Source organism: Lissotriton vulgaris, chromosome 8, assembly GCF_964263255.1.
Source record: "Lissotriton vulgaris chromosome 8, aLisVul1.2, whole genome shotgun sequence".
In the NCBI taxonomy this organism is placed as follows: domain Eukaryota; kingdom Metazoa; phylum Chordata; class Amphibia; order Caudata; family Salamandridae; genus Lissotriton; species Lissotriton vulgaris.
In genome coordinates, this window is record NC_141696.1 from 361,928,521 (window position 1) to 361,955,787 (window position 27,267).

At 51.9% G+C, this 27,267-nt stretch overlaps 1 protein-coding gene across 3 annotated transcripts in view; it reads left to right on the forward strand.

The window, feature by feature from the left end:
* Positions 1-27,267, forward strand: part of MED14 (mediator complex subunit 14) — a 1,095,522-nt gene that overhangs the window by 1,066,764 nt on the left and 1,491 nt on the right. For 2 of the 3 annotated variants that reach the window (XM_086934128.1, XM_086934129.1), the window contains 2 exons: positions 11,559-11,684; positions 14,550-14,739. In XM_086934128.1, coding sequence (XP_086790254.1) covers positions 11,559-11,684; positions 14,550-14,739 — 316 coding nt within the window. Of the gene's footprint in view, positions 1-7,869; positions 7,927-11,558; positions 11,685-14,549; positions 14,740-27,267 lie in introns of those variants that run through there. The other variant, XM_086934130.1, reaches the window with a different exon arrangement.

Below are 27,267 nucleotides of genomic sequence, written 5' to 3' on the forward strand. Positions count from 1 at the left end.
TTCACCGACGAGCTCCAGACCTCTAAACGTGCATGCCGGAAACTGGAGAAGACATGGCTCCACAAACGCACACCGGACAACCACGCAGCCCACAAGGACGCCACCCGCAGACACCACCACCTCATCAGATTAGCTGAGAGATCCTCCTTCAAAGATCGCTTGGATAACAACGCACACAACAGCAAATAGCTCTTCAGCATTGTAAAGGAACTCTCTAACCCCAACGCCGTCTCGCCCTCACAAGAACTGTGCGACTCACTAGCCATCTTCTTCCACCGCAAGATCGCTGACATCCACGACTGCCCCGACTACGCCAGTCTCCACCTCCCCTGTGAACACCACCAGCGCCAACCGCCTGAACTCCTGGTCCAACGTCAACTACGACGAGACACGCAAGGTCAGGAACTTAATTCACTCAGGAGCTCCGTCTGACCCGTGCCCATACCACGTATTCAACAAAGCAGACGCAGCCATCGCACCCCAACTACGGAAGGTCAGCAACATCTCCTTCGAAACAGCGACATTCCCGGGAAGCTGGAAGCACACCGAAATCAACGCCCTCCTCAAGAAGCCCAAAACGGACCCCAAAGGACCTCAAGAACTTCCAGCCCTGCTCCCGTTCACGGCAAAGGTCATTGAGAAAATCGTCAACATGCAACTGGCCCACCACCTCGAAGACAACATCTTGGACCCGTCCCAGTCCGGATTCAGACGAAACCACAGCACCGAGACAGCCCTCATCGCTGCCACAGACGACTTCAGGCGCCAACTAGACAACGGCGAAACATCAGCCCCCATCCTCCTCGACCTGTCAGCCGCCTTCATCACGGTCTGCCATCACACTCTAAAGACACGCCTCCTAGAAGCCGGAATCCAAGAGAAGGATCTTGACTGGACCACCTCCTTGCTCTCCGGCAGAACCCAGAGCATCCAGAGCATCCGCCTCCCACCCTTCCAATTCGAAGCCACCGACATCATAAGTGGCGTCCCCCAGGGCTCATCCCTCAGCCCAACGCTGTTCAACGTCTACATGGTCCCCCTCGTACAAGTGGCCTGCCATCACGACCTCAACATCAACTCCTACGCTGACGACACCCAACTCATCCTCTCCCTCACCAAGGACCCGCACACCGCCAAAACCAACCTCCATGAGGGAATGAAGGCCGTCACCAATTGGATGAGGAGCAGCCGTCTGGAGCTGAACTCGGACAAGACGGAGGTCCTCATCCTCGGACCCACCCCCTCTGCCTGGGACGACTCCTGGTGGCCCACTACACTGAGAACAGCACCAACACCCACCGACCAAGCACGCAATCTAGGATTCATCCTCGACTCCTCCCTCCATGTCTAAGCAGGTCAACGCCGCCAGCTCCTCCTGCTACAACACCCTCCGCATGCTCCGCAGGATCTACAAGTGGATCCCAACCGAAACAAGAAGAACGGTGACACCGGCCCTCGTCAGCAACAGACTGGACTACGGCAACGCACTCTACGCAGGAATCCCAGCCAAACATCTACGGCGACTACAACTCATCCAAAACGCCTCCGCCCGACTGATCGTCAACGTCCCCCACCGCAGCCACATCACCCCCCACCTGAGAGACCTACACTGGCTCCCCGTTGACAAGAGGATCACCTTCAAGCTCCTCACCCACGCACACAAAGCACACCAGGCCACCTGACCAGCCTACCTGAACAGCAGACTCAGCTTCCACACCCCCACCCGCCAGCCCCGCTCCCTACCCACATACGGCAGACCCAAGACCTACTCGCCTTCAGAAGACTTCTCAAGACCTGGCTCTTCGAGCAGTAGCAGCCCCCCCTCAGCGCCTTGGGACCCTCACGGGTAAGTAGCACGCTTTACAAGTACTCTGATTGATTCATTTGTTTAGAGAATCTGAAAGAGACACGTTAGTGATAGATTCCTTACCTTAGAATATCCCCAGGCGTCAGACTGGATCCGGAAACTTTTGAGTAGCAGTACCCTTGCGCGTCGGTAGGCGTCGTCTGAGGCTCCGCGTCCGTCGTCTGCGTCGTGGGCGCCGTGAGGACGTCGTCGGAGTACTTAGATGCCTCCTCCGCGTGCTGACGTCAGTTCTTCTTTTTTCCGCGCCAGCCAGCGCAGATCTGGAAAAAGCAGTAACCCAGTAAATTTTTGACTAACTTTTTTGAGATCATTTTTGATCCTTCTCGAAGTCTTGCGACTCCGATCGGTGCCGTAGGGATGCCTGGTTTCAAGCACTGTGAAGATTGCGACCACACCATGTCGGTCAAGGATCCTCACCACCTGTGCCTAACTTGTCTAGGCGTCGACCACGACGACCAGGCCTGCTCCGACTGCCGGGCCCTCTCTTCGAAAGCCAGGCGGGAGCGGTCCCGCAGGCGACTCGAACTCCGGGAGTCGGCCCCGCGCCGCGTGAGGTCCCGGTCCCACGGGAGGTCGAGGGACAGGTCGCGGGGACAGGTCGCAGGGACGGAGCCACCAAAGCTCCGGGAGTCGACACCACTCCTCCGGGTCGAAGTCGTCGTCAGGTAAGAAGCACAAGAAGTCGAAGAGGCGTCATCGCTCTTCTGACTCCACCCGACGCTCGCGCGGCGCTGCCGAGGGTTCGGGTGACACAGCCCACGCGGCTCCTTGGGAGACGCGACGCCGGAGAAGATTGAGCGCTTCCTCATGGCCATGAGGTCCCTTTCTCCTCCGACGGGCTCCGCGGCGCCTTTGGGCCCAGCGGACCCGTCTGGGGCCCCTAGCGGGTCAGGGGCTTTCGGCCCCGACGCCGTCGGGTGCTTCGGCCCCGACGCCGCCTGCGCCTACGGGGCCGCGCTGCAGGGTTCCACGGTCCCAACACCGCCGGCGCCTTCAGGCCCGGCGCCGCAAGGTCAAGAGGCCCCGGCGCCTTCGGGACCAGTGCCGCGGGACACCGCTGGACCTTCCTCGGGCTCTGGATCGTCACCGGTGGACCTTACGACCCCCCCGGCGTCGGTCCGTCAGGTGTCGCCCCCGGCGCCGTCCTCGCCCCCGATTCCTCCTTTGCTCCGGTTCCGACGTCGGAGCGGCGCCGCTGGGCGCCGCATCCGACGCTATTTGGAGATTTCCACTTCTACGAACCGGCCCCATTGATTGACAACCCTGAGTATCAGGAGATGGGTGATGAGGAGGATTGGGAGGGGTCTGAAGACCCTCTGACTAGGGAGTGTCAGTCTCAAGAGGACTGGGCAGGAGCCTTGGGGAGGCCAGTGGCCTGGACACCTCTCCAGACACTGGTTTTGTCTCTCTTCCTACCGTGGCTTCGGAGGAGGGGGCAACCTATAGTGTGGTGTTGACGAGGGCTGCCAAGGCCTTGGGCCTTGAGCTCCCCGTCGCGACCGTGAGGACTAACCTCCTCACTGAGATCCTTAAACTGCAGTCAAGCTCGACCGAGCCTCTGCTGCCCTTTAATGAGGCCTTGACCGACGTTCTTTTGGGCACCTGGTCCAGGCCCGCTACGGGTTCGCCCGTAGATAGGAATGTGGCCAGACGCCACCGCCCGGCCCCGGGCGACCCATGTTTTCTGTCCACCCACCCCACCCCCGACAGTCTGGTCATCCAGGCCTCCAATTCCCAGACCGCATTCCCGTCGGCTCCGCCGGACAGGGAATCCAAGAGGTATGAGAATTATGGAAAGAAAATATTCTCCTCCCTTAGTTTGGGACTGCGGTCTTCCAACACCGCATGCCTCTTGGGCCGCTACACCCACTCTCTGTGGGAGACGGTGGCGGAAGTGCTGCCAGAGTGTCCGTTGGAGGTACGGGCCAAACTCGGCCAAGCCCTTGTGGAGGGCCGGGATGCAGCCAAGTATTCTATCCGGTGTGGGCTGGATACCACCGATTCGCTGGGCAGAGCAATGGCAACGACGGTGGCAGTGAGACGCCACGCCTGGTTGAGGTTCACCAATTTTTCGGCAGATGTCCAGAATACTCTGATGGACATGCCGTTCGATGGCCGTCGCCTTTTTGGCGACAAGGCAGACCACGCGCTTGAGCGCTTTAAGGACTCCAGGGCTACGGCCAAGTCCTTGGGCCCCTCGGCCCCGCGCCAGCAAACGGCTGCCTTTCGCTCCTTTCGTGGCCAAGGAAGGGGCGTCCCCACACGTGCCGCCAGCCACTCGCCGCAGACTAACATCCAGCGCGGTGGCGGCCGTGGAAACCGCCGTGGAGGCGGTCGGGGGACGACGGCGAGGTCAGTCCACACCTTCCGCCTCTAAACCCTCCTAGTCCGTGCTTTTCGGCCCATGTGACGCCAGTGGGGGGCAGGGTTTGCCATCACCACTCTCACTGGCGCACTGTCACTTCGGACAGGTGGGTGCTGCAGATCATCCGGAGGGGCTACTCCCTCCCCTTCGAGACGACTCCTCAAGCCATGCCACCGCAACACCACAGCGTATCGGGGGATCACTTGCGGCTTCTGCAGGAGGAAGTTTCGGCCCTCTTGGCCAAGGGGGCCATCGAGCGCGTTCCTGGGCCATAAGTAGGACGTGGTTGCTACTCCCACTACTTTCTGGTACCCAAGAAGGGCAAAGGGGGCCTACGCCCTATCTTGGATCTAAGGAACGTCAACGGCTTCCTCCGGAAGGAGAAGTACAAAATGCTGACTCTGGCTCAGGTCTTAGCTGCCCTGGACCCAGGAGACTGGATGGTAGCGTTGGACTTGCAGGACGCGTATTTCCACATCCCCGTCCTGCCGGCCCACCGGCGTTACCTGCGGTTCACGGTAGGCCACGAGCACTTTCAGTTTACCGTGCTCCCCTTCGGCCTTACCAGCGCCCCACGGATGTTCACGAAGGTGATGGCGGTGGTCGCAGCTCATCTGCGCCGGTTAGGGGTCTGTCTTCCCCTACCTCGATGACTGGTTGTTGAAGGCGGGCTCGCCCCAGACAGTCTTCAACCACCTCCAGACTACGGCAGACCTCTTGCACCAGCTGGGGTTCTCCATCAATGTGCCGAAGTCACACCTGTGTGCCTCTCAGAAGCTCCTTTTCATCGGAGTGGTTCTCGACTCGGCGCAGTTTCGGGTTTACCCACCCGAACAGGGGGTTCTGGATATACAGGCTCTGATTCCAATCTTCCAGCCTTTATCCCGAGTTTCGGTCAGGTTGACGCTGCGGCTTCTGGGGCTGATGGCTTCCTGCATACTTCTGGTGCATCACGCCCGGTGGCGGATGCGGGCTCTGCAGTGGGACCTGAAGTTTCAGTGGGCCCAGCATCAGGGCAACCTGTCCGACCATGTCCTGATCTCGGAGACACTGCGAGACATCTGCAGTGGTGGCTCACGGACCGCGATTGGGTCAGCGGCAGATCCCTCTCCCTTCTCCAACCAGAGCACGTAGTTGTGACGGACGCGTCCCACCAGGGCTGGGGAGGCCACATGGGAGAGGCGGAGATCAGAGGCCTCTGGTCTCCGGCGGAGTCCCGGCTCCATATCAACCTTTTGGAGCTGCGGGCGATTCGTCTAGCACTGAAGGCATTCCTCCCCTCTGTCCGAGGGAGTGTAGTGCAGGTGTTCACGGACAACACCACCGCCATGTGGTACTGCAACAAACAGGGCGGGTGGGGTCGTGGACCCTCTGCCTGGAGGCTCTGCGCCTCTGGCAATGGCTGGAACATCAGGGCGTGACTCTGGTGGTTCAACTCCTGGCCGGTTCTCTGAACGCCAGGGCGGACAAACTCAGCCGCCGGTGAATGATGGATCACGAATGGCGTCTGAACTCTGGCGTGGCGCAAGGTCTCTTTCTGCAGTGGGGAGAGCCTTGGTTAGATCTATTCGCCACCAAAGAGAACGCGCAATGTCATCAGTTCTGCGCGTTGGAATTTCCAAGGCGGCACTCGCTCGGAGACGCTTTTCGTCGCGAGTGGAGCTGCGGTCTGTTGTACGCCTTTCCGCCTATACCACTTCTGCCCAGAGTGCTGAAGAAGATCAGGCGCGACCGGGCACAAGTCATCCTTGTGGCTCCGGACTGGGCACGAAGGTACTGGTATCCCGAGCTACTCAGTATGTCAGTCGATCCCCCCGGATCGTCTGCCTCTTCAGGAGGACCTTCTGTCGCAGCAGCAGGGGACGGTCCTCCACCCGAACCTGTCCAGTCTCCACCTCCATGCTTGGAGATTGAGCGACGACAGTTGAGGCCATTTGACTTGCCTCCTGGAGTTTGCAACATCATTCTGGCAGCCAGGCGTCCCTCCACAAAGTCGGTATACGCCTGCAGGTGGAGCAGATTTGTGGCATGGTGCACAGCAAAGGCTGTGGATGCCCTTAATGCCCCTCTTTCTGAGGTTCTCCTCTATCTTCTTTCTCTTGCCCAGCAGGGCTCTGCCCTGGACACTATCAAGGGCTACCTTTCTGCTCTTTCAGCCTTTCTGAGGCTGCCTGATCACCCTTCTTTGTTCAAGTCCCCTATCGTTAATCGATTCCTGAAAGGCATCACACATACGTTCCCTCCTGTTCCCTTTGTAATGCCTCTGTGGGACTTGAACCTGGTTCTTACATTTCTGATGTGCGCTCCCTTTGACCCACTTAACAACTGCCCTCTTGGCCTTCTCACTTTGAAGACTGCCTTCCTGGTAGCCATTACCTCTGCCAGGAGAGTGAGTGAGCTCCAGGCTCTATCCTGTAAACCTCCTTTCCTTTCTGTCCATCCGGACAAGGTTGTGTTGCGGACAAGGCCCTCCTTCTTGCCCAAGGTAGTCACGGCCTTCCACATTGGGCAATCTATCACCTTGCCCACCTTCTTTCCGCCTCCGCATCCCTCGAGAGAGGAAGAGAGGCTCCACCGTCTGGACCCAAAACGTGCGCTCTTGTTCTATCTGGACCGCACACGCCAGTTCCGGGTGGATGACCAACTCTTTGTTGGTTACGTGGGCGCTAAGAAGGGAAAAGCGGTGCACAAGCGGACCATCTCGCGGTGGATCATCTTGTGTATCCAGGCGTGTTACTCCTTGGCGAAGAAGGAACCCCCTGTTGGGCTGAGGGCTCATTCCACTCGAGCCACAGCCACTACGACTGCCTTGGGCCGAGGTGTGCCCTTGCAGGACATTTGCCAGGCGGCTACGTGGGCCTCGCTGCACACGTTTGCAAGACATTATTGCCTGGACAGTCAAGTCCGGAGGGATGGCTTCTTTGGCCATTCCGTCCGCCAGGACTTTCTGGTGTAGTTAGTGGTTCGCAGACCCACCACCACGGGTTGGTATTGCTGGGGTATCTATTCTAAGGTAAGGAATCTATCACTAACGTGTCTCTTTCAGATGCACAAGTTACTACTTGTGTAACGATATATCTGTAAGAGACATTAGTTAGTGATAGATTCCTTACCGACCCAACCATCCTCCCTGTTCTGCAAACCGATATCTAGGGTTAAGGTCATCCCCTTTCAGGGCCCTAGTTTCATGGCACCAGTGTTGGTTTTTGGCATAGCTCTGCGTTTCTGGCACGGAAAAGCTGTGTCTATGAACTGACGTCAGCACGCGGAGGCGGTGTCTAAGTACTCCGACGACGTCATCACGGCGCCCCCGACGACGGACGCGGAGCAGCAGACGACGCCTACCGACGCGCAAGGGTACTGCTACGCAAAGTTTCCGGATCCAGTCTGACGCCTGGGGATATTTTAAGGTAAGGAATCCATCACTAACTAATGTCTCTTACAGATATATCGTTACACAGGTAGTAACTTGTGCGTTTAGGGCCCTCGGAGCCGCCCAGCCGGGTTTCGAAAGTTTTCAACTCTGACTCCAGTTTTCTAACCTGTACTTGTATTGACCGCAATATCCCACCACCTTTGGCCAGACAGGCACCATTCTTAACTATTCTAATTTTGTATATGAATGTGTTTCAAACAGTTCCCTGATCAGGCTACACAATTGAAATGAAATGTGCAATTTTGTTTGACCATTCCAACCTTGAAGGCCTCCTATGTCATCCCTATCTCTGGGACAGAAGCTTTGTCTCAGTCAAAAAAGTCAGCAATCTCTTGCCTTAGTTCCTCATGGAACGGAGCATCAAATAATAGAGTGGGAGATAGTCTCCACGACTTTCCTGAGGGGGCAGCGGTTAAAGGCATAGCTCCGCAGGACCGGGGAGTGATCAGAGATACATGTGCTAAATATGTGACCCTGTGCATCCAGCTGCTTAGGCCATTGGACTCAAGCCCAATAGTCCAGTCTCAACCAACTATTATGTACACCAGAGTAAAACATACTCTCCTTAGCCGAAGGGTGAAGTGCCCTTTGAATCTGAGTTTGCGTTCTTCTATAATGTCTCTGATATGTATAGCTGCAGTACTGTGATATGTGGTCAGGGTGTGATCTATCTATTATCTTGTCCAGTGTGATATTAAAGTCTCCTCCCCATAGAACGTGGGGGGAGCCAATGTCAATAGTCCGCCCCCAAAGCCTGTCAAAGAAGGTTGGGTTATTAGAATTAGGACCATAGCAATTAACTATGGTAACCAATGTCGAGGCCAGCCTAGCTCACATCAATGTATATCACCACTGATCATCATTTAACACCTTCGACGCTCATGACGAGCTCAGCTCGTCATGAGGTACACCTCTCGTACACTCATGACGAGCTGAGCTCGTCATGAACAATGGGAAACTCAATAAATCAGCACAGGGGGGGAAAAGCCTTAGCAGCCATGGTGTTAAAGCGCATAGCTTTGTGTATGGTACACCTTCACAATTGAGGATCATAGTTCTCCATGCATAGGAGAAAAAAGTAGAAAAGTGTCCTTTGGATGCCCAGCATGCCGAAAATGTAGAATGGGTTGATGCTTTTAGATGAGATTCTTTCAGTAAGGCGATGTGAACATTACACCTCTCTAGATAGGCAATTAAGTGTTTCCATTTATGTGAGTCACCCAGGCCCCTAACATCTCAGGATCAGCAGTTATATTTCATGGGTGTTCAGCTGTTCCTACCTGTGGCAGTGGTAGACATCTCAAGGTGGACGAGTAACCATGTGTGGGACGAGACATTGGTGTTAGATGAATTTTGTGTGACATGAGTAGTGTGACAGAACCAGTTAATTATATGCGCATAGTAATAGTTTGAAAACTACCCCTTCTCCCCCCCCCCTCCCTTGCCCCCCCCCCCTCCCTCCACACACTCTGACAGCCCAAACCCCTCAGGTATATCCATCCCTCCCAAAAAGGCCTTAACAAATTAATATCCATAGTAGTGATATAGAGATATCACCTGTGCTTTAATAAAGAACTGTAATAAAGATTGTAGCGAACAAATAGAAAGAGAAAATAAGGATGAGAGGTGAAGAATGAGAGTGGTAGAGAGGAGAAAAGCTAGAGTGGGAGGGTTAGAGAAATAAGGGAAAAGAGCGGACTTGAAATGAAAAGTCATAGAAAATAGAGTGGCAGTGAAAAGAAATAAGAACAGATAGTCTAAGTTACCAATTTAGGACTCATTTTGGGATACTCTGTAGCGAGACATCCAAAGAGCCAGACGGGGTCATCCTTGAATGGACGAGGGCACCCTAGGGGTTGGATATTGCGCACCACATGTGCCCCATCATGAGCCGATTTGAGTGGGGAAAGGATAAAGAAGTGCAGCAATTCAACATTATAGGTGTGTCATCAGCAGGGTACGCTGGGAATGTCAGTAGTTTGGAGTTAGGCAGTAACGCTGGGTAGAAGGTTTACAATGCACAAGGGACCTTCTCAATAAGGTATAGAGTGAAGTAAAGGCGGGTTAGTGTCATCAAATCACCAAATCAGCCTGTCTTTGACATTGGTGATGATGCCCTAGACGTTGCAGATGTGGGCTTTCACGGGGATATGCGTAAAGAGTTGTGATGTAGAAAGTCTCCGGCCTGCTGTGGGAAATTGAAAAAGTGATCTTTTCTTTTGTAGGAGATCCACAGGCAGGCAGGATAGAGCATGACAGAGAGCACATCAGCCATTCTCAGTTTCTGTTTAATGGGTGCAAATTTCCTATGCGCTTCTTGGACCGCTGCAGTGAAGTCCGTATATGTAGTCACTGTGTTGCCTTCAAACTTCCGATTCCGCTTTTCCCTGGCTAGGCGAAGGGCAGTGTCCTGATCTTGATAATTCAACCGTCTGGCAAAAATTGGCCATGCCGGAGTCCTTGCTGGAGGACAGGACATCAGCGCCTGATGAGCACATTCGACAATCAGCATTTTTGATGAGGCCTCTGCACCGAATAGTGAAATAAGCAGTCGCTCTATATACTCCTCCATTTTCCCAATGTTTGTGGATTATGGTATTCCCAATATGTGCAGGTTTTTTCTGCGAGAGCTTGTTCCAGGGCTTTGTTTTTCGCAGATATAAGCTTTAGAACCATCTCCAAGTTGAGTAGCTGTTTACTGCGATTAGAGACAGTATCTTCGATGGTGGTGAGTCTTTCTTCTGCTAGAGTTAAGCGTCCATCCTTCTTTTCCAGCTTATATGTAATAGAGTCCATTCTGGCGTACTTGGTATCCACTTTAGCCTCAATGGACGTAAGACTTTGTTGCATGGCAGTATGCAGCGTTTTCATGTCCACTGCTTCATTGGAGTCTTCGGTTGAATCTTCCTCACCAGTGTGGTCCAAGCAGCGGTTGGGAGTACCTGTAGATCTACGGGCCTCGAATAGCAATTTGGTTTACCAGGGACAGTAATAGATAATAAGCAATTAAAAGAATTAATTAAAAGAAAAAAATATCTGCCCATCCTCTTCCCACAGAATTCAGTTTTTCCCTATTTTTGTATTCTCCAATAACAAACCGCTCTGAGCGAGTGTCCTGTATGGGAGAGTAGGAATAAGAATTGGATAGGGTAAAGTCCTTGAGAGAAATAGTTAACAGATAGGTAACTGCATTATTATGTCTAAAAATAAGGCATGGCATAACCTTTTATACAGATGGTTTGTGGCACTAATATGGCTGAAACACATTTGTTTTGTGACTTTTGACTTGATGGAGATGTGATAGGGCAAGCGATACAGTTCTGTTTACAGGTGGAATTTTCACCCTCAAGCGCAGCCCTTTTACAGTTTATTCGAAAATCGTCAATGGGAGAAGAGTTGAATTTCGATCCTGTTGGACTGATATTTGAGGCCCTGGACAAAGGACCCTAAATCTGTGGCTCAATAATTGAAAAATTGATTGCACAATTTTTAACTGTGACAAAGCTAACAAACTTTACACACTAGCAGAAATTCTTTGTTGATATTTTGATCAGGTTTTTTAATACTTTTATCCTCAAGCACGTTAAATGCCTTGGCCACTGTTAAAAATATTTATTTAGTAACACATGGTCAGTCACTAATAATCTATTTTAACAAAACCAAGAATTGTCTTATGTATGACTTATTTTTATCATCTTTAGATTATATTTGAGAGAAAGTAAATGTTTATGAATTTGTTATAACAGATTATATGTGGTATTGGGGATTGGTTGGGGGGCGAGGAATTCGAGATGAACAGATTTGAGGATGGTTGAACAAGCATTATGTCAAGAAATTCAGTTCACCATTCTTAACTATTCTAATGTTTTATATGAATGTGTTTTAAACAGTTCCCTGATCAGGCTACACAATTAAAATGGAATGTGCAATTTTGTTTGACGATTCCACCAAGCGCACCACCCATAGCTCCACCGGGAACTCCTGCAGTGGTCTTGAAATCAAAAATGCTCTTTTTCGTAAGTATTTGCTCTTGTAAAGTCTATTATGTACGGAAATTACAGACTCAAATGAAAGTAAAATGTATAATTAAATAGCAGAGTAAGTTGTGCTGTGTTTCCAGTTTAGAAAACTAGCATTTCCAGAAATAGGTGATTTTCTCTGGCTTAGCTACATTGTGTTGATTTTAACAATTTCCCATGGAAAATGATGTTACGCTGCAGGGTGAGTGTAGTTCCACCAATTAATTAACTTTATAGACACTTCTAACAGCTTTGAACAAACGTGTCCAAGTAACTTATGCCACAGATTTTCCCATCATATGCATTTGTTCTACAACGCATACATATTGTCTTTGTGCGCTTCTTAGAGTTTGTCCGTGTTCAGTGGGATAGCGAGCATATACTCCATGGTTGCTTATTGCATTGGGTTTGATGCCTCTCTGATACAAGTTATTTTACACCTCATTTACTTCATGGTAACCTCTCTGGGGTTCTTGATTAGTCTTGATCAGCCACATCTCTTTTTAGACTGGCCTCTTGATAAGGGATATATTCAGGCATTGTAGCTTTCTTGTCATTGTAGCACTGTACAAAGGCTTGACTGGTTTAGTAGTTCAAGGCAAGTTCCACTTGACTGGTTTAGTAGTTGACATTGAACCTTTTCATTTATTCAGTCATCTTTCTCCTATATTTAATAGTGGAGGCCCATGGGTTAGCTCCATTTGTTGAACCAATATGATATGCACACTGAAACTGACACACAGAAATCAACTAATATGGCCAATCCTTCCTTTATGCAGACTGGAGTCATGGGAGCAGAATGTCCCACTTAAATCTTTAGTGATTCCTCTAGAGTTGGGTTGGTACTTTTTTGTGTTGTCTTACCATATGATTTGTCAACTATCCCATCAATCATCTCTTGTCGCTTTTATTTAAACGGATATGAAGGCAGCTCTACACAGACACAACTTCTTTCTGGAATCCCTGCCATATTATGGCAGCCAGTGCTCTTTTTACAGCCAGAGAGGGGTCACAAACATCGATAGCACCACCTCTGGGTATCACTGTTGTGATCCATTGGCACTAGGGTGAATAGGATAACAGATGATGTTGAATAATCCAGGCTATCGGAAATGTATATGCTCATTTTCTAGAAGAAGGCACCTGCTACCCACAGTGACATAAGAAATGCTCATGTTTTCCCTCCTGCACTTTACTGGCCTAGCACTTAAACCATCAGCATTCATTTGCTTCTTTGCACAAATGACCAGTTAACATCAGTATATTATCTTATTTTCTATTGTCTTGCTAAAGGAATCAATGGGCCGACCTGAGTAAAAGTTGAGGTGGTTCTGAGTCAGGATATTATTTGCTCTCTTTTGCATTTACAGAAGTCTGGGTTAAATTGCGCATCTGATAGGCCTGGTTTTGCAGTTTTAACTGCTTACATGCAAAACAGACAACATACATGATTTATGATTCCAGTGGTAAAAGCATTCCTGGAAAGAGTTATTCCCCTCAGGACAACTCTGGTCCCTATTTGGGAAATTAATGTAGTTCTGTCAAGACTTATGAGGCCTCTGTTTGAGCCATTACATATTGTTAGGTGCAGTATCTTTCTTGGAAAGTAGCAATCCTATTAGCAATCTCTTTCTTATGTTGGGTTAGTGAATTACATACCTTATCAGTAGAGGGTCCTTTTATCCAGATTCATAAGTATCTGGTTGTACTAAGGATAAATACGCATTTCCTACCAAAGGTGGTCTTGAGACCCAGTTCACATCAATCAAACCATTGACTTGCTTATTTTCTTTCCACTACCTAAAAAACTAGCAGAAAGAGCACTGCAGACTTTAGATGTGAAATGGGCTCTAATGTATGCAAATGAATTTGTAAGGGCTGATGTATTCATTGAATATCTATTTGTAAGATGAAACAACTCTTTGTTGCATTTGCAAACCCCAGATGAGAAATCCACCCTTGAAGTCTGATTCTGCGCAGTGGATTGTCATGTGTATTCAGGTACAATCTACCAAAGCCAAATATGCTCTTCATATTGTGCCTTCAGCACATTCTATTCACAAAAAAAGGATCCAAAGTGTATTTCCTGGTAAGCATAACACTTGCAGACATGTGTAAAGCTGCTACTCTGACCAGCACAATGTCTGCATCTTTCAAAAAGAATTACTGTATGGACTTTCATGCCAGACAAAGGCAGAAGTTGTTTATACTGTCCATTAACATGATCTCACATATCCACTCACAAGCCACTGCTTTAGAGGAAAAGTACTGTTTTCCAGTTTCTGAAAAAGCAGGTGTACAGCAACACATGCTATAAATGAAAAAACATTACTTACCCTGTATCTGTCTGTCTTTAACTTGTAGTGCTGCAAATTTATGTGTGCCCTTTCACATCTCCAGATGTGAGCTGATTCTTTAGATGCTCATATTACTCACATTATGAATTCTGGTACAGTATACATTTAGACAATTACTACCCTGCTTTACTGTACTCCACTTATACTCACTCTTTGTGGGGGAAAAACACAATTTGAGTCTTTGTCCTGGGGTATTGTGGCTTTTGGGAAGAGAACATGAGTTATCTTCAAACCAAAACGTATACTACGAAGAAAAACATCTTGAAAGATTCATGCACAACACTGGATGGCAGTTGTGTGCAAAGCATGTGACTAGAGCAGTACAAGCTACAAATTTGCAAGGTAAGTAACATTTTTTATCCATAGGAAGGGTGCTTGCACAATATTTTCTTGCTACAAATAAAGTAGCGTATTCAATACTATCTCTTTTGGATGCATACTTACAGTATGTGGGTACAAAATGCCTTAAATCCTCTCTTTTTGTCTTTTCACATGCATCCAACAGCTTCAGCTAACTCAAAAAACAACCGTCCCTCAGGAGGCTGTAAGTATCATTGTACCAATCATCTATGATATGGCCTCAGGAACAACTCAACAAGCAGACATTCCTCGACAGCAGAATTCTTCAGGAGCTGCTCCCATGATGGTTAGCAACATCCTGAAAAGGTTTGCGGAGATGAACTCACCAAGACCAGGTACAGTAAAGGTGTAGATAGGCAATGTTAGAGTGATTAAACCTTTACATCATTGCTAGTATTACCTGCTCATAGTACTAGTTTATTAATTTTCATGACGTGTAATTTGTATCTAATGGGTACGCTTAATAAAGATTATATATGTGCTGAAAATGCCCACTTGCACCCGTCTAGATCTATATTTTTATATGCAGTAAAAATAGGCGAGGTGACACCATGTATTATCCAGAGCTAGAAGTCCTGTTGTTATGTGAATATATCATGCCAAATACTTCACCAAATTCAGTTTGCATTTCCCACTAGCCACTGAGATTAAAACACTCAAAATTGAAATTTAATTTTACCATTTGTTTTCACCTCTCTGCTACCTTCACTAATTGCAACTAAATTAAGTTTGAACTCAGAATGTGCTTCTTTATGTTTCTTTGCCTGTAATCTGCCATCTTGTTATGATCAGGTCAGCCAGGGACATGGAGGAATGCTAAGCCACGTTTAGAAATGTTTGCAGAAACTACTTATCGGCTGCAGATGTAAATTATTCCTAGATGACTTTACACGTTCAGTTCCAAAAAGAACAAAGCATGTAGCTCTCATCCCATGACAAGCCAGCATCTTCATGGCTTCCCTAAATAGAGGTTGGCTCCCTAGGCTCCTCTGAGGCAGAATTTAGGGCTGGGATCCTTCAGCAATTGAGTAACCTTTTGTATGAAGGGTTTTATTAATAAATATAAAACATCTTCATATGTACAATTTGCATTGGGTAAAGAATGTGTCCCCACCCCCCCCCCCCCCCTCCAAAAAAAAGCTTTCATCTAGTTTGGATACTTTTAATAGAGAATATATACTACATTAAGATTTTATTTTATTATTTGTTTATTATTATTTTATTACCACTACCCTAGCTGCAATGATTTCCCTTATCCACGGTCTAACCAAGTCCTAATACTGAACACAGTCCTTTACCCGAATTGCAAAACAATTGTTTTTATTACAATACAGGGACAAAGGTTAAGCATAATCAGGGAGTTCCAAAGCAGGTGCAGAAATTAGTGCTTGTTTTGTTTAAATAAATGCATTTTCACCCTTTCTAAACCACTGCAAGGCTTCAGGGGTGTCTTCTCTGATGTACTCTCGGAAGGGCTTTGCCACAGCCATACCCTAAAAGGTTCATACCTAAGAGACTGTCACTGGACAGGCCAGTTTACAAATGGCTTCAATGCAGTTAAATGACAGGTGGTGCTTGCTGGCTGAGATTTAACGACCAAGGTAGTTTACTTGGGGAAGGCAAAACTGCAGTTTCTTTCTCTTTCAAAGCCTTGTGCCCTTTTGGCCAATTCAGTGAACAGGTAAAGTATATCTACCTTCCATTGATGTCAAGAAAAGGTTCAACAGCATATTGACCCAGTGTGTTCAGCTCTTTCTTTGGAGCTTGAGAAAAGATTGACAGAAACTCCATAAATCCTTGTGGGATCCGCCGCCACAAAAGTTGGGACACTCCAAATGAGAACGCGATGAAGAACAAACTGTCTTCAGGTGTGGGTAGAGTAGAAGGCAGACCGAGACACATGTCCACCAAGATAAACGGTTTGGCATTTGCAGGGATGCTTTAAAGAATGTTTAGGACCACAGTGAAATTATGGATAACCACATTATTTATGATGCACAAATCCTGCACAAACCTTTACATGTTGGCCTTTCCTTCTTTTTTGATACTCAAAATTGGGGTATTTTATCTACCGACATTATCAATCAATCAATCAGTGACACTTATAGAGCGCGCTACATACCCGTAGGGTCTCAAGGCGCTGGGGGGGGGGCCGCTACTGCTCGAACAGCCAGGTCTTCAGCTTCTTCCTGAAGGAGAGGTGGTCTTGGGTCAGGCGCAGGTCGGGAGGGAGGGAGTTCCAGGTCTTGGCGGCCAGGTAGGAGAAGGACCTTCCTCCTGTAGTCGCTCTTCGGATGCGGGGGACGGCGGCGAGGGCGTGGTTGGCTGATCGGAGGTGGCGTTTGGGAGCGTAGAAGTTGACTCGGCTGTTGAGGTAGCTCGGGCCTTGGTCGTGTAGGGCTTTGTGTGCGTGGGTGAGGAGGCGGAAGGTGATTCTTTTGTTGACGGGGAGCCAGTGAAGGTCTCTCAGATGTCCGGAGATGTGGCTGGTTCGTGGGATGTCGAGGATGAGTCTGGCTGAGGCGTTCTGGATCCGCTGGAGTCTCTTCTGGAGCTTGGCGGTGGTACCGGCGTAGAGGGCGAGGGCCTGGGTGACGGTCTTCCTGGTCTCGGTGGGGATCCACCAGAAGATCTTCCGTAGCATGCGAAGGATGTTGAAGCATGCCGAGGAGACGTTGTTGACTTGCCTGGTCATGGAGAGGGAGGAGTCCAGGGTGAAGCCCAGGTTTCGTGCATGGTCTGTCGGTTTGGGTGCGGTGCCCAGGGCGGGAGGCCACCAGGAGTCGTCCCAGGCGGAGGGAGAGGAGCCCAGGATGAGGACCTCCGTCTTGTCCGAGTTCAGTTTCAGGCGGCTGGTCGTCATCCACTCGGCTACCTCTTTCATCCCTTCGTGTAGGTTGGCTCTGGCGGCGGCGGGGTCGTTGGTCAGGGAGAGGATCAGCTGGGTGTCGTCGGCGTAGGAGATTATGCTGAGGTTGTGTTTGCGTACGATGGCCGCGAGGGGGCTCATGTAGACGTTGAAGAGGGTGGGGCTCAGAGATGATCCTTGGGGGACGCCGCAGATGACTTCGGTGGCCTCTGACTTGTACGGTGGTAGGCGGACTCTCTGTGTTCTTCCGTCGAGGAAGGAGATGATCCATTCCAGTGCCTTGTCCTGGATTCCGACGTTGCTGAGGCGCCGTACTAGGGTGCGGTGGCAGACCGTGTCGAATGCCGCGGAGAGGTCTAGGAGGATGAGGGCCGCTGTTTCTCCGTTGTCCATCAGGGCTCGGATGTCATCGGTGGCGGCGATGAGGGCGGTCTCGGTGCTGTGGTTGGCTCGGAAGCCGGACTGTGAGGGGTCGAGGGATCCGTTCGTCTCGAGGAAAGCGGCCATCTGCTTGTTGACGGTTTTCTCGATGACTTTGGCTGGAAACGGGAGGAGCGAGATGGGGCGGTAATTCTTGAGGTCGGTGGGGTCCGCTGTTGGTTTCTTGAGTAGAGCGCTGAGTTCGGCATTACTGCCCAAATCCCTGTGCTTTATCAAATCAGCTATTATAAGACAAATCCCTGTCTCTGTCTCAGGTTTGAGGGTAATACTGAGGGATTCAAGATATTTTTTTTCTGTGGATTGATCTTGATCTTCTTTGGTCAATTGGTGCTGTGAAGACCACATGATTGGCCTTGTGAATCATCATTTGGAAGGTACCTGGGAAAGCAAATTAGTTAAATCAGGGGCTGTCTCATCATTATCCATATGTGGTATTCTCGCAAAGAAGGGCTAATACCCAATTCTTTCCTTGCTGGGATATCCTGAGGTAGAGCACAGTACAGTTCAAACTACATAAAATATCTAGCCCCAACAGATTATCTGGTGAAGTAGGTCGGAATAGGAAGACATGTTTATCAGTGATGGGTTTAAGGGAGATGGGTTCAGAGACGTGATGGGGAAGGGGCTTTCAACCACGCCAATTCCCTCCCAGCCACCGAGCCGTTCATGCTCCACAGCCTCTGTGTGAAAGAGGGTGTGGTACCCACAAACCTCATGGGCCCGGTAGCCTGCAGTCTGGTCAGTCCACCATCCCCCCCCAGCAGCTGCAGCCGCCAAACTTTCCTAAACTGCCCCTTTACCTCTATGGGCATCCAGTTGGAGGCATGATTTGCTATCACCTGCCCCACTGGTGGTCAGTTACATCGGACAGGTGGGTTTTGCAGCTTGTCAGAAGGGGCTACTCTCTCCCCTTCGTTACTACCCCTTCCTCCAGGCCTCCATCTTACGACTGCTGACGGAGGATCACCTGTCCTTTCTCCGGGTGGAAGTTGAAGCTTTCTTGGCCAAGGGAGCCATAGAGAGGGTTCCAGGGCCAGAAGTAGGCTGCGTTTGTTATTCCTGCTACTTTCTGGTCACGAAAAAGGACAAAGGTCTTCTTCCTATTCTATCTAGACCTGAGAGCACTCAAATTCTTCCTCAAGAAGGAGAAAATCAGAATACTCACATTGGCTCAGGTCTTGTCTGCACTCGACCTAGGAGCCTGGATTGTATTATTGGACTTGCAGGATGCCTACTTCCACATTCCCTCCCTTCCTGCCCATCGGCGCTTCCTGCGATTATGGTAGCCACAAGTATTTTCAGTTTAGCTTGCTCCCCTTTGACCTTAAAAGCGCCTCTTTGGAGTTCATCAAGGTGATGTGGGTGGTTGCAGCTCATCTGCGGAGATCAGGGGTGTCAGTCTTCCCTATAGCTCATCTGCGGAGATCAGGGGTGTCAGTCTTCCCCTATCATGATGATTTTCTGTTGAAGACAGGCTCACCCCAGTCTGTCATCTTCCACCTCCAGTCTATGGCGAGCCTCCTGCACTCGCTGGGGTTCACTATCAACATGCCAAAGTCACACCTGAATCCCTCTCAGAAACTCCATTTCATTCGAGCCGTTCTGGACACAGTGCAGTTTCGGGCTTATCCTCCCTAGCGTCGAGTCCAGGATAAGCAGGCTGTGATACCAATGTATCTGAATGAGACACTTTAGTGATAGATTCCTTACCTTAGAATATCCCCAGGCGTCAGACTGGATCCGGAAAGTTTTGCGTAGCAGTACCCTTGCGCGTCGGTAGGCGTCGTCTGCGGCTCCGCGTCCGTTGTCGGCGTCGTGGGCGCCGTGATGACGTCGTCGGAGTACATAGACGCCGCCTCCGCGTGCTGACGTCAGTTCTTCTTTTTTCCGCGCCAGCCAGCGCAGATCTGGAAAGAGCAGTTCCCTAGTCACTTTTTGACTAAACTTTTGTGATCTCTTTTGATCTATTTCGAAGTCTTTACGACTCAGACGGTGCCGTTAGGGATGCCCGGATTCAAGCATTGCTACGAGTGCAACCGTACCATGTCGGTCACGGATCCCCACCGCCTGTGCCTGATGTGTTTGGGCGTCGACCATGACGACGAGGCCTGCTCCGACTGTCGGGCCCTTTCGAGGAAGGCCAGGCGGGAGCAGTCCCGCAGGCGACTCGAAATCCGCCAGTCGGCCCCGCGCCGAGTGCGGTCCCGGTCCCACGGGAGGTCGAGGGACAGATCGCGGGGACGGAGCCGTCATAGCTCCGGGAGTCGGCGCCACTCCTCCGGGTCCAAGTCATCAGGTAAGAATCACAAGAAGTCGAAGAGACATCATCGCTCTTCCGACTCCCCCCGAAGCTCGCGCGATGCGGCCGGGGGTTCGGGTGACACCGCCTACGCGGCTCCTCGGGAGTCGCGGGCGCCGCATTCGGCCCCATACCCCCCGGTCCCTGGGCTGAACGCGACGCCGGAGGAGATCGAGCGTTTCCTCATGGCCATGAGGTCCCTTTCTCCTCCGACGGATTCCACAGCGCCTTCGGGCCCAGTGAACCCGTCTGGGGGCCCTAGTGGGTCGGGGGCTATGACCCCGACGCCATCGGGTGCTTCGGCCTCGACGCCGCCGGCGCCGCAGGGCTCCACGATCCCGACACCGCCGGTGCCCTCGGGCCCGGCGCCGCAGGGTGCCGCTGGACCCTCATCGGGCGATGGACCGTCCCTGGTGGACCTTACAACCCCCCCCCCCCCCCCCCCGAGGTCCGTCCGTATGGTGTCCCCTCTGGCGTCGTCCTCGGGCGGCGCCGGCCCCGATGCCTCCTCTCACTGGGTTCCGACGTCGGGTCGACGTCTACCGACGCCGCTCTCGACGCCGTGCGGAGAATTTCAATTCTATGAACCCACCTCATTTGCTTATGACCCTGAATCTCAGGAGATGGGGGACGAGGAGAATTGGGAGGGGTCTGAGGACCCTCTGACAAGGGAATGTCAGTCTAACATGGACTTGACAGGAGACCTTGGGAAGGCCAGTGGCCTGGACACCTCTCCAGACACTGGATTCGTCTCTCCTCCGACCGTGGCTTCGGAGGAGGGCGCTACATATAGTGTGGTGTTGATGAGGGCTGCTAAGGCCTTGGGCCTTGAGCTCCCCGTCGCGGCCGTGAGGACTAACCTCCTCACTGAGGTCCTTAAGCCGCAGTCATGCTCCATGGAGCCTCTGCTGCCGTTTAATGAGGCCTTGACGGACGGTCTTTTGGGCACTTGGTCCAGGCCCGCTACAGGTTCGCCTGTAGATAGGAACGTGGCCAGAGGCCACCGCCCGGCCACAGGCGACCCATGTTTCCTGTCCACCCACCCCACCCCCGAGAGTCTGGTTATCCAGGCCTCTAACTCCCAGACCGCCTTCCCGACGGCTCCCCCCGATCGGGAATCCAAGAGGTACGAGGCCTATGGCAAAAAGGTGTTCTCGTCCCTTAGCTTGGGACTGCGGTCTTCCAACACTGCATGCCTCTTGGGCCGTTACACCCACTCTCTGTGGGAAACGGTGGCGGAAGTGCTGCCAGAGTGTCCGTTGGAGGTACGGGCCAAACTCGGCCAAGCCCTTCTTAATATCAGGTACGGACTGGATACTACTGACTCGCTGGGCAGAGCGATGGCTACGACGGTGGCGATACGACGCCACGCCTGGCTGAGATCCGCCAACTTCTCGGCAGACGTTCAGAATACACTCATGGACATGCCGTTCGATGGCCGTCGCCTCTTTGGCGACAAGGCAGATCACGCGCTTGAGCGCTTTAAGGACTCCAGGGCTACGGCCAAGTCCTTGGGCCTCTCGGCCCGCGCCAGCAAGTGAGTGCCTTTCGCCCCTTTCGTGGCCAGGGAAGGGGCGCCTCCACACGTGCCGCCAGCCAATCGCCGCAAACTGTCGTCCAGCGCGGCGGCGGCCGTGGAAACCGCCGTGGAGGTTGTCGGGGAAACAGGCGGAGCCAGTCCACACCTGCCCCCGCAGCATCCGCCTCTAAACCCTCCTAGTCCGTGCTTTTCGGCCCATGTGACGCCAGTGGGAGGCAGGGTTCGCCATCACCACTCTCACTGGCGCACAGTCACTTCGGACAGGTGGGTGCTGCAGATCGTCCGAAGGGGCTACTCCCTCCCCTTCGAGACGACCCCTCAAGCCATGCCACCACAACACCACTGCGTATCGGGGGATCACTTGCGGCTCCTGCAGGAGGAAGTTTCGGCCCTCTTGGCCAAGGGGGCCATCGAGCGCGTTCCTGGGCCAGAAGTAGGACGTGGTTGCTACTCCCACTACTTCCTGGTACCCAAGAAGGGCAAAGGGGGCCTACGCCCTATCTTGGATCTGAGGAACGTCAACGGCTTCCTCCGGAAGGAGAAGTTCAAAATGCTGACACTGGCTCAGGTCTTGACTGCCCTAGACCCCGGAGACTGGATGGTAGCGTTGGACTTGCAGGATGCGTATTTCCACATCCCCGTCCTGCCGGCCCACCGGCGTTACCTGCGGTTCACGGTAGGCCTCGAGCACTTTCAGTTTACCGTGCTCCCCTTCGGCCTTACCAGCGCCCCACGGGTGTTCACGAAGGTGATGGCGGTGGTCGCAGCTCACCTGCGCAGGTTAGGGGTTTCAGTCTTCCCCTACCTAGACGACTGGTTGTTGAAGGCGGGCTCGCCCCAGGCAGTCGTCCACCACCTCCAGACTACGGCGGATCTGCTGCACAGGCTGGGATTTTCCATCAACGTGCCGAAGTCACACCTGTGCCCCTCTCAGAAGCTCCTTTTCATCGGAGCGGTTCTCGACTCGGCGCAGTTTCGGGTTTACCCGCCCGAACAGCGGGTCCGGGATATACAGGCCCTGATTCCGATCTTCAGGCCGTTATCCCGGGTTTCGGTCAGGTTGACGCTGCAGCTTCTGGGGCTGATGGCCTCCTGCATCCTTCTGGTGCATCACGCACGGTGGCGGATGCGGGCTCTGCAGTGGGACCTGAAGTTTCAGTGGGCCCAGCACCGGGGCAACCTGTCCGACCATGTCCTGATCTCGGAGGGCACTGCGAGACAGCTGCAGTGGTGGCTCACGGACCGCGATTGGGTCAACGGCAGATCCCTCTCCCTACCCCAACCGGAGCACGTAGTTGTGACGGACGCCTCCCTCCAGGGCTGGGGTGGCCACTTGGGAGAGGCGGAGATCAGAGGACTCTGGTCTCCGGCGGAGTCCCGGCTCCATATCAATCTGTTGGAGCTGCGGGCGATTCGTCTGGTACTGAAGGCATTCCTCCCGTCTGTCCGAGGGAGTGCAGTGCAGGTGTTCACGGACAACACCACCGCCATGTGGTACTGCAACAAACAGGGCGGGTGGGGTCGTGGACCCTATGCCAGGAGGCTCTCTGCGCCTCTGGCAATGGCTGGAACATCAGGGCGTGACTCTGGTGGTTCAACACCTGGCAGGTTCTCTGAACGCCAGGGCGGACGAACTCAGCCGGCGGTGCTCGATGGATCACGAATGGCGTCTGAACTCGGACGTGGCGCAAGGCCTCTTTTTGCGATGGGGAGAGCCTTGGTTAGATCTATTCGCCACCGAAGAGAACGCGCAGTGTCATCAGTTCTGCGCGTTGGAATTTCCAAGGCGGCACTCGCTCTGAGACGCTTTTCGTCGCGAGTGGAGGTGCGGTCTGTTGTACGCCTTTCCGCCTATACCTCTTCTGCCCAGAGTGCTGAAGAAGATCAAGCGCGACCGGGCACAAGTCATCCTTGTGGCTCCGGACTGGGCACGAAGGTACTGGTATCCCAAGCTACTCAGTATGTCAGTCGATCCCCCGGTTCGTCTGCCTCTTCAGGAGGACCTTCTGTCGCAGCAGCAGGGGACGGTCCTCCACCCGAACCTGTCCAGTCTCCACCTCCATGCATGGAGATTGAGCGGCGACAGTTGAGGCCATTTGACTTGCCTCCTGAAGTTTGCAACATCATTCTGGCAGCCAGGCGTCCCTCCACAAAGACGGTATACGCCTGCAGGTGGAACAGATTTGTGGCATGGTGCACAGCAAAGGCTGTGGATCCCCTCAATGCCCCTCTCTCTGAGGTTCTTCTCTTCCTTCTTTCTCTTGCCCAGCAGGGCTCTGCTCTGGGCACTATCAAGGGCTATCTTTCGGCTCTTTCAGCCTTTCTGAGGCTGCCTGACCAACCTTCTTTGTTCAAGTCCCCTATCGTAAATCGATTCCTGAAGGGCATCACTCATACTTTTCCTCCTGTTCCCTTCGTGGTGCCTCAGTGGGACTTGAACCTGGTTCTAACATTTCTGATGTGCGCTCCCTCTGAGCCACTTCACAACTGTCCACTTCGCCTTCTTTCTTTGAAGACTGCCTTCCTGGTAGCCATCACTTCTGCCAGGAGAGTGAGTGAGCTCAAGGCTCTCTTGTAAGCCTCCTTTCCTTTCAGTCCATCCGGACAAGGTTGTTTTGAGGACTAGGCCCTCCTTCTTGCCTAAGGTGGTCACGGCCTTCCACATTGGGCAGTCCATCACATTGCCCACCTTCTTTCCGCCTCCGCACCCCTCGAGAGAGGAGGAGAGGCTCCACCGTCTGGACCCAAAACGTGCGCTCTCGTTCTATCTAGATCGCACACACCAGTTCCGGTTGGATGAGCAACTCTTTGTTGGGTACGCATGCGCTAAGAAAGGGAAAGCGGTGCACAAGAGGACCATCTCCCGATGGATTATCATGTGCATTCAGGCGTGTTACTCCTTGGCTAAGAAGGAACCACCTGTTGGGCTGCGGGCTCATTCCACTCGAGCCACGGCCACTACAACTGCCTTGGGCCGAGGTGTGCCCTTGCAGGACATTTGCCAGGCAGCTACGTGGGCCTCGTTGCACACGTTTGCTAGGCACTACTGCCTGGATAGTCAAGTCCAGAGAGACGGCTACTTTGGCCGCTCCGTTCTCCAGGACTTTCTGGTGTAAATATTGGTTCGCAGACCCACCACCACGGGAATGGTATTGCTGGGGTATCTATTCTAAGGTAAGGAATCTATCACTAACGTGTCTCTTTCAGATGCACAAGTTACTACTTGTGTAACGATATATCTGTAAGAGACATTAGTTAGTGATAGATTCCTTACCGACCCACCCATCCTCCCCGTTCTGCGAACCGATATCTAGGGTTAAGGTCATCCCCTTTCAGGGCCCTAGTTTCTTGGCACCAGTGTCGGTTTTTGTCATGGCTCTGCGCTTCTGGCGCGGAAAAGCTGTGGCTAAGAACTGACGTCAGCACGCGGAGGCGGCGTCTAAGTACTCCGACGACGTCATCACGGCGCCCACGACGCCGACGACTGACGCGGAGCCCCAGACGACGCCTACCGACGCGCAAGGGTACTGCTACGCAAAACTTTCCGGATCCAGTCTGACGCCTGGGGATATTCTAAGGTAAGGAATCTATCACTAACTAATGTCTCTTACAGATATATCGTTACACAAGTAATAACTTGTGCTTCAGAGTCTATCCTGGAATTCAATGAGTCTGTTGGGATGCCTGGTTTCCTGCATCCTGCTTGTGACACACGCCGGATGACATATGCGTGCTCTGCAGTAGGATTTGAAGTTTCAATGGTCACAGCATCAGGAGAACCTCTCCCACACAGTCCAAATCTTGGAGGGAACTGCGCACAATCTGGAGTGGTGGCTAACGAACAGTGATTGGATCAGAGGTAAACCCTTCTTCCTTCCCCAACCAGAACTCACAGTAGTTGACAGATGTGTCACTCCCGAGCTGGGGCGGCTATTTGGGAGAGGTGGCAATCACAAGACTCTGGTCTCCGGCAGAATCCGAACTCCACATCAACCCGCTGGAGCTCCGGGCAATCTGACGACCATTGAAAGCCTTTTTATCCTCCATCAGGTGAAGGCTAGTTCAGGCGGTCATGGACCACACCACCGCCATGTGGTATTGCTACAAGCAGGGTGGTGTGGGGTCGTGGTCCCTCTGACAGGAGGCCCTGCATCTCTGGAAATGCGAACAGGAGGACATATCCCTGGTTGTTCAACACCTGGGAGGTTCCCTCAACACCAGAGTAGACAAACTCGGCTGTCTATGCCTAGCAGATCACGAAAGGCGTATCCGTCCAGAAGTGGCGCAGGGTCTCTTTCAACAGTGAGTAGAGCAATGGTTAGATCGGTCCGCCTCTCTCTAGAACGCATGATGGCTGCAGTTTACTCACTGGAGTTTCCAAGGCGGCTCTCGCTCAGACGCTTTTCATCTCGAGTAGAGCTCAGGCCTTGTGTATGCCTTTCCACCCATACCACTCCTGCCCAGAGTTCTCAGGAAGATCAGGACTGACCAGGTCCAGGAAATCCTTGTGGCTCTGGACTGGGCACGAAGAGTTTCGTTTCCTGAGAAATTGAGCTTGGCAATCGATTCTCTAATCCTCTGGGAGGATTTTCTGTCGCAGCAGCAGGAAAGGGTTTTTCACCCGAACCTGTCCACTCCCCACCTTCTTGCTTTGAGATTGAGCGGCGACAGTTGACAGCTTTCAACCTTCCTCCCGAAGTCTGTAATGTCATTTTAGCAGCCAGACATTCCTCACCAAGATGGTATACACTTGCTCTTTGAAAAAATGTGTGGCATGGTGTACAGAAAAACACATTGATTCCCTTTCTGAAGTTTTACTCTTCATTCTTTCCCTTGCCCAGCAGGGCTCAGCTCTGGGCACTCTTAAAGGCAATCGGTCTGCTCTTTCTGTGGCTGCCTGAACAACCCTCATTGTTAAAGTACCCTGTTTTTCATAGTTCCTTAAAAGTCATTGTCCTTCTCTTTCCCGCCTTCACCCTTTATTATGTCTCGGTGGGACCTTAATTTGGCTTTGACTTTTTTTGTGTGTTCTCCTTTCGATCCTCTCTATTATATTCCCCTCAGGCTTCTGACAATCAAAACAGCCTTCCTTTGGGCGATTACATCGGCCCGTAGAGTGAGTGAGATGCAGGCCCTATCTTCTAACCCACCTTACCTCTCTGTTTATCCTGGCAGACTGGTGCTTCGCACACAGGCCTCTTTTCTACTGAAAGTAGTCTCCCCATTTTATGTGGGCCAATCTGTCACTCTGCCCACCTTGTACGCTTCTCCACATCCCTCTAAAGAAGAGCAGCGACGCCATCGTCTGGACCTAAAAAGAGTGTTGTCATTCTAAATTGACAGCACACAACAGTTCCAGGTGGACGACCAACTCTTCGAAGGGTATGTTGGTGCGAAGAAAATTTGGGCTGTGCAAAAGCGGAGCATCTCCAGATGGGTTGTGCTCTGCATTAAGTTCTGCTACCCATTGGCCTAGAAGCAATCTCCGGAAGGTTTGCGTGCTCATTCTGCCAGAGCTAAACCTGCGACCCTTACGTTAGCTCGTGGAGTTCCTGTCCTAGAGATCTGCCAGGTAGAAACGTGGGCCTTCCTGCATATGTTCACCAAACATTACTGTATGGACAGTCTGGTCTGTGGGGATGGGCACTTTGCCTGTCGGTCTTGCAGGACTTCCTTCTTTGAAATATGTCAGCAGACACACCACTGGGGATAGT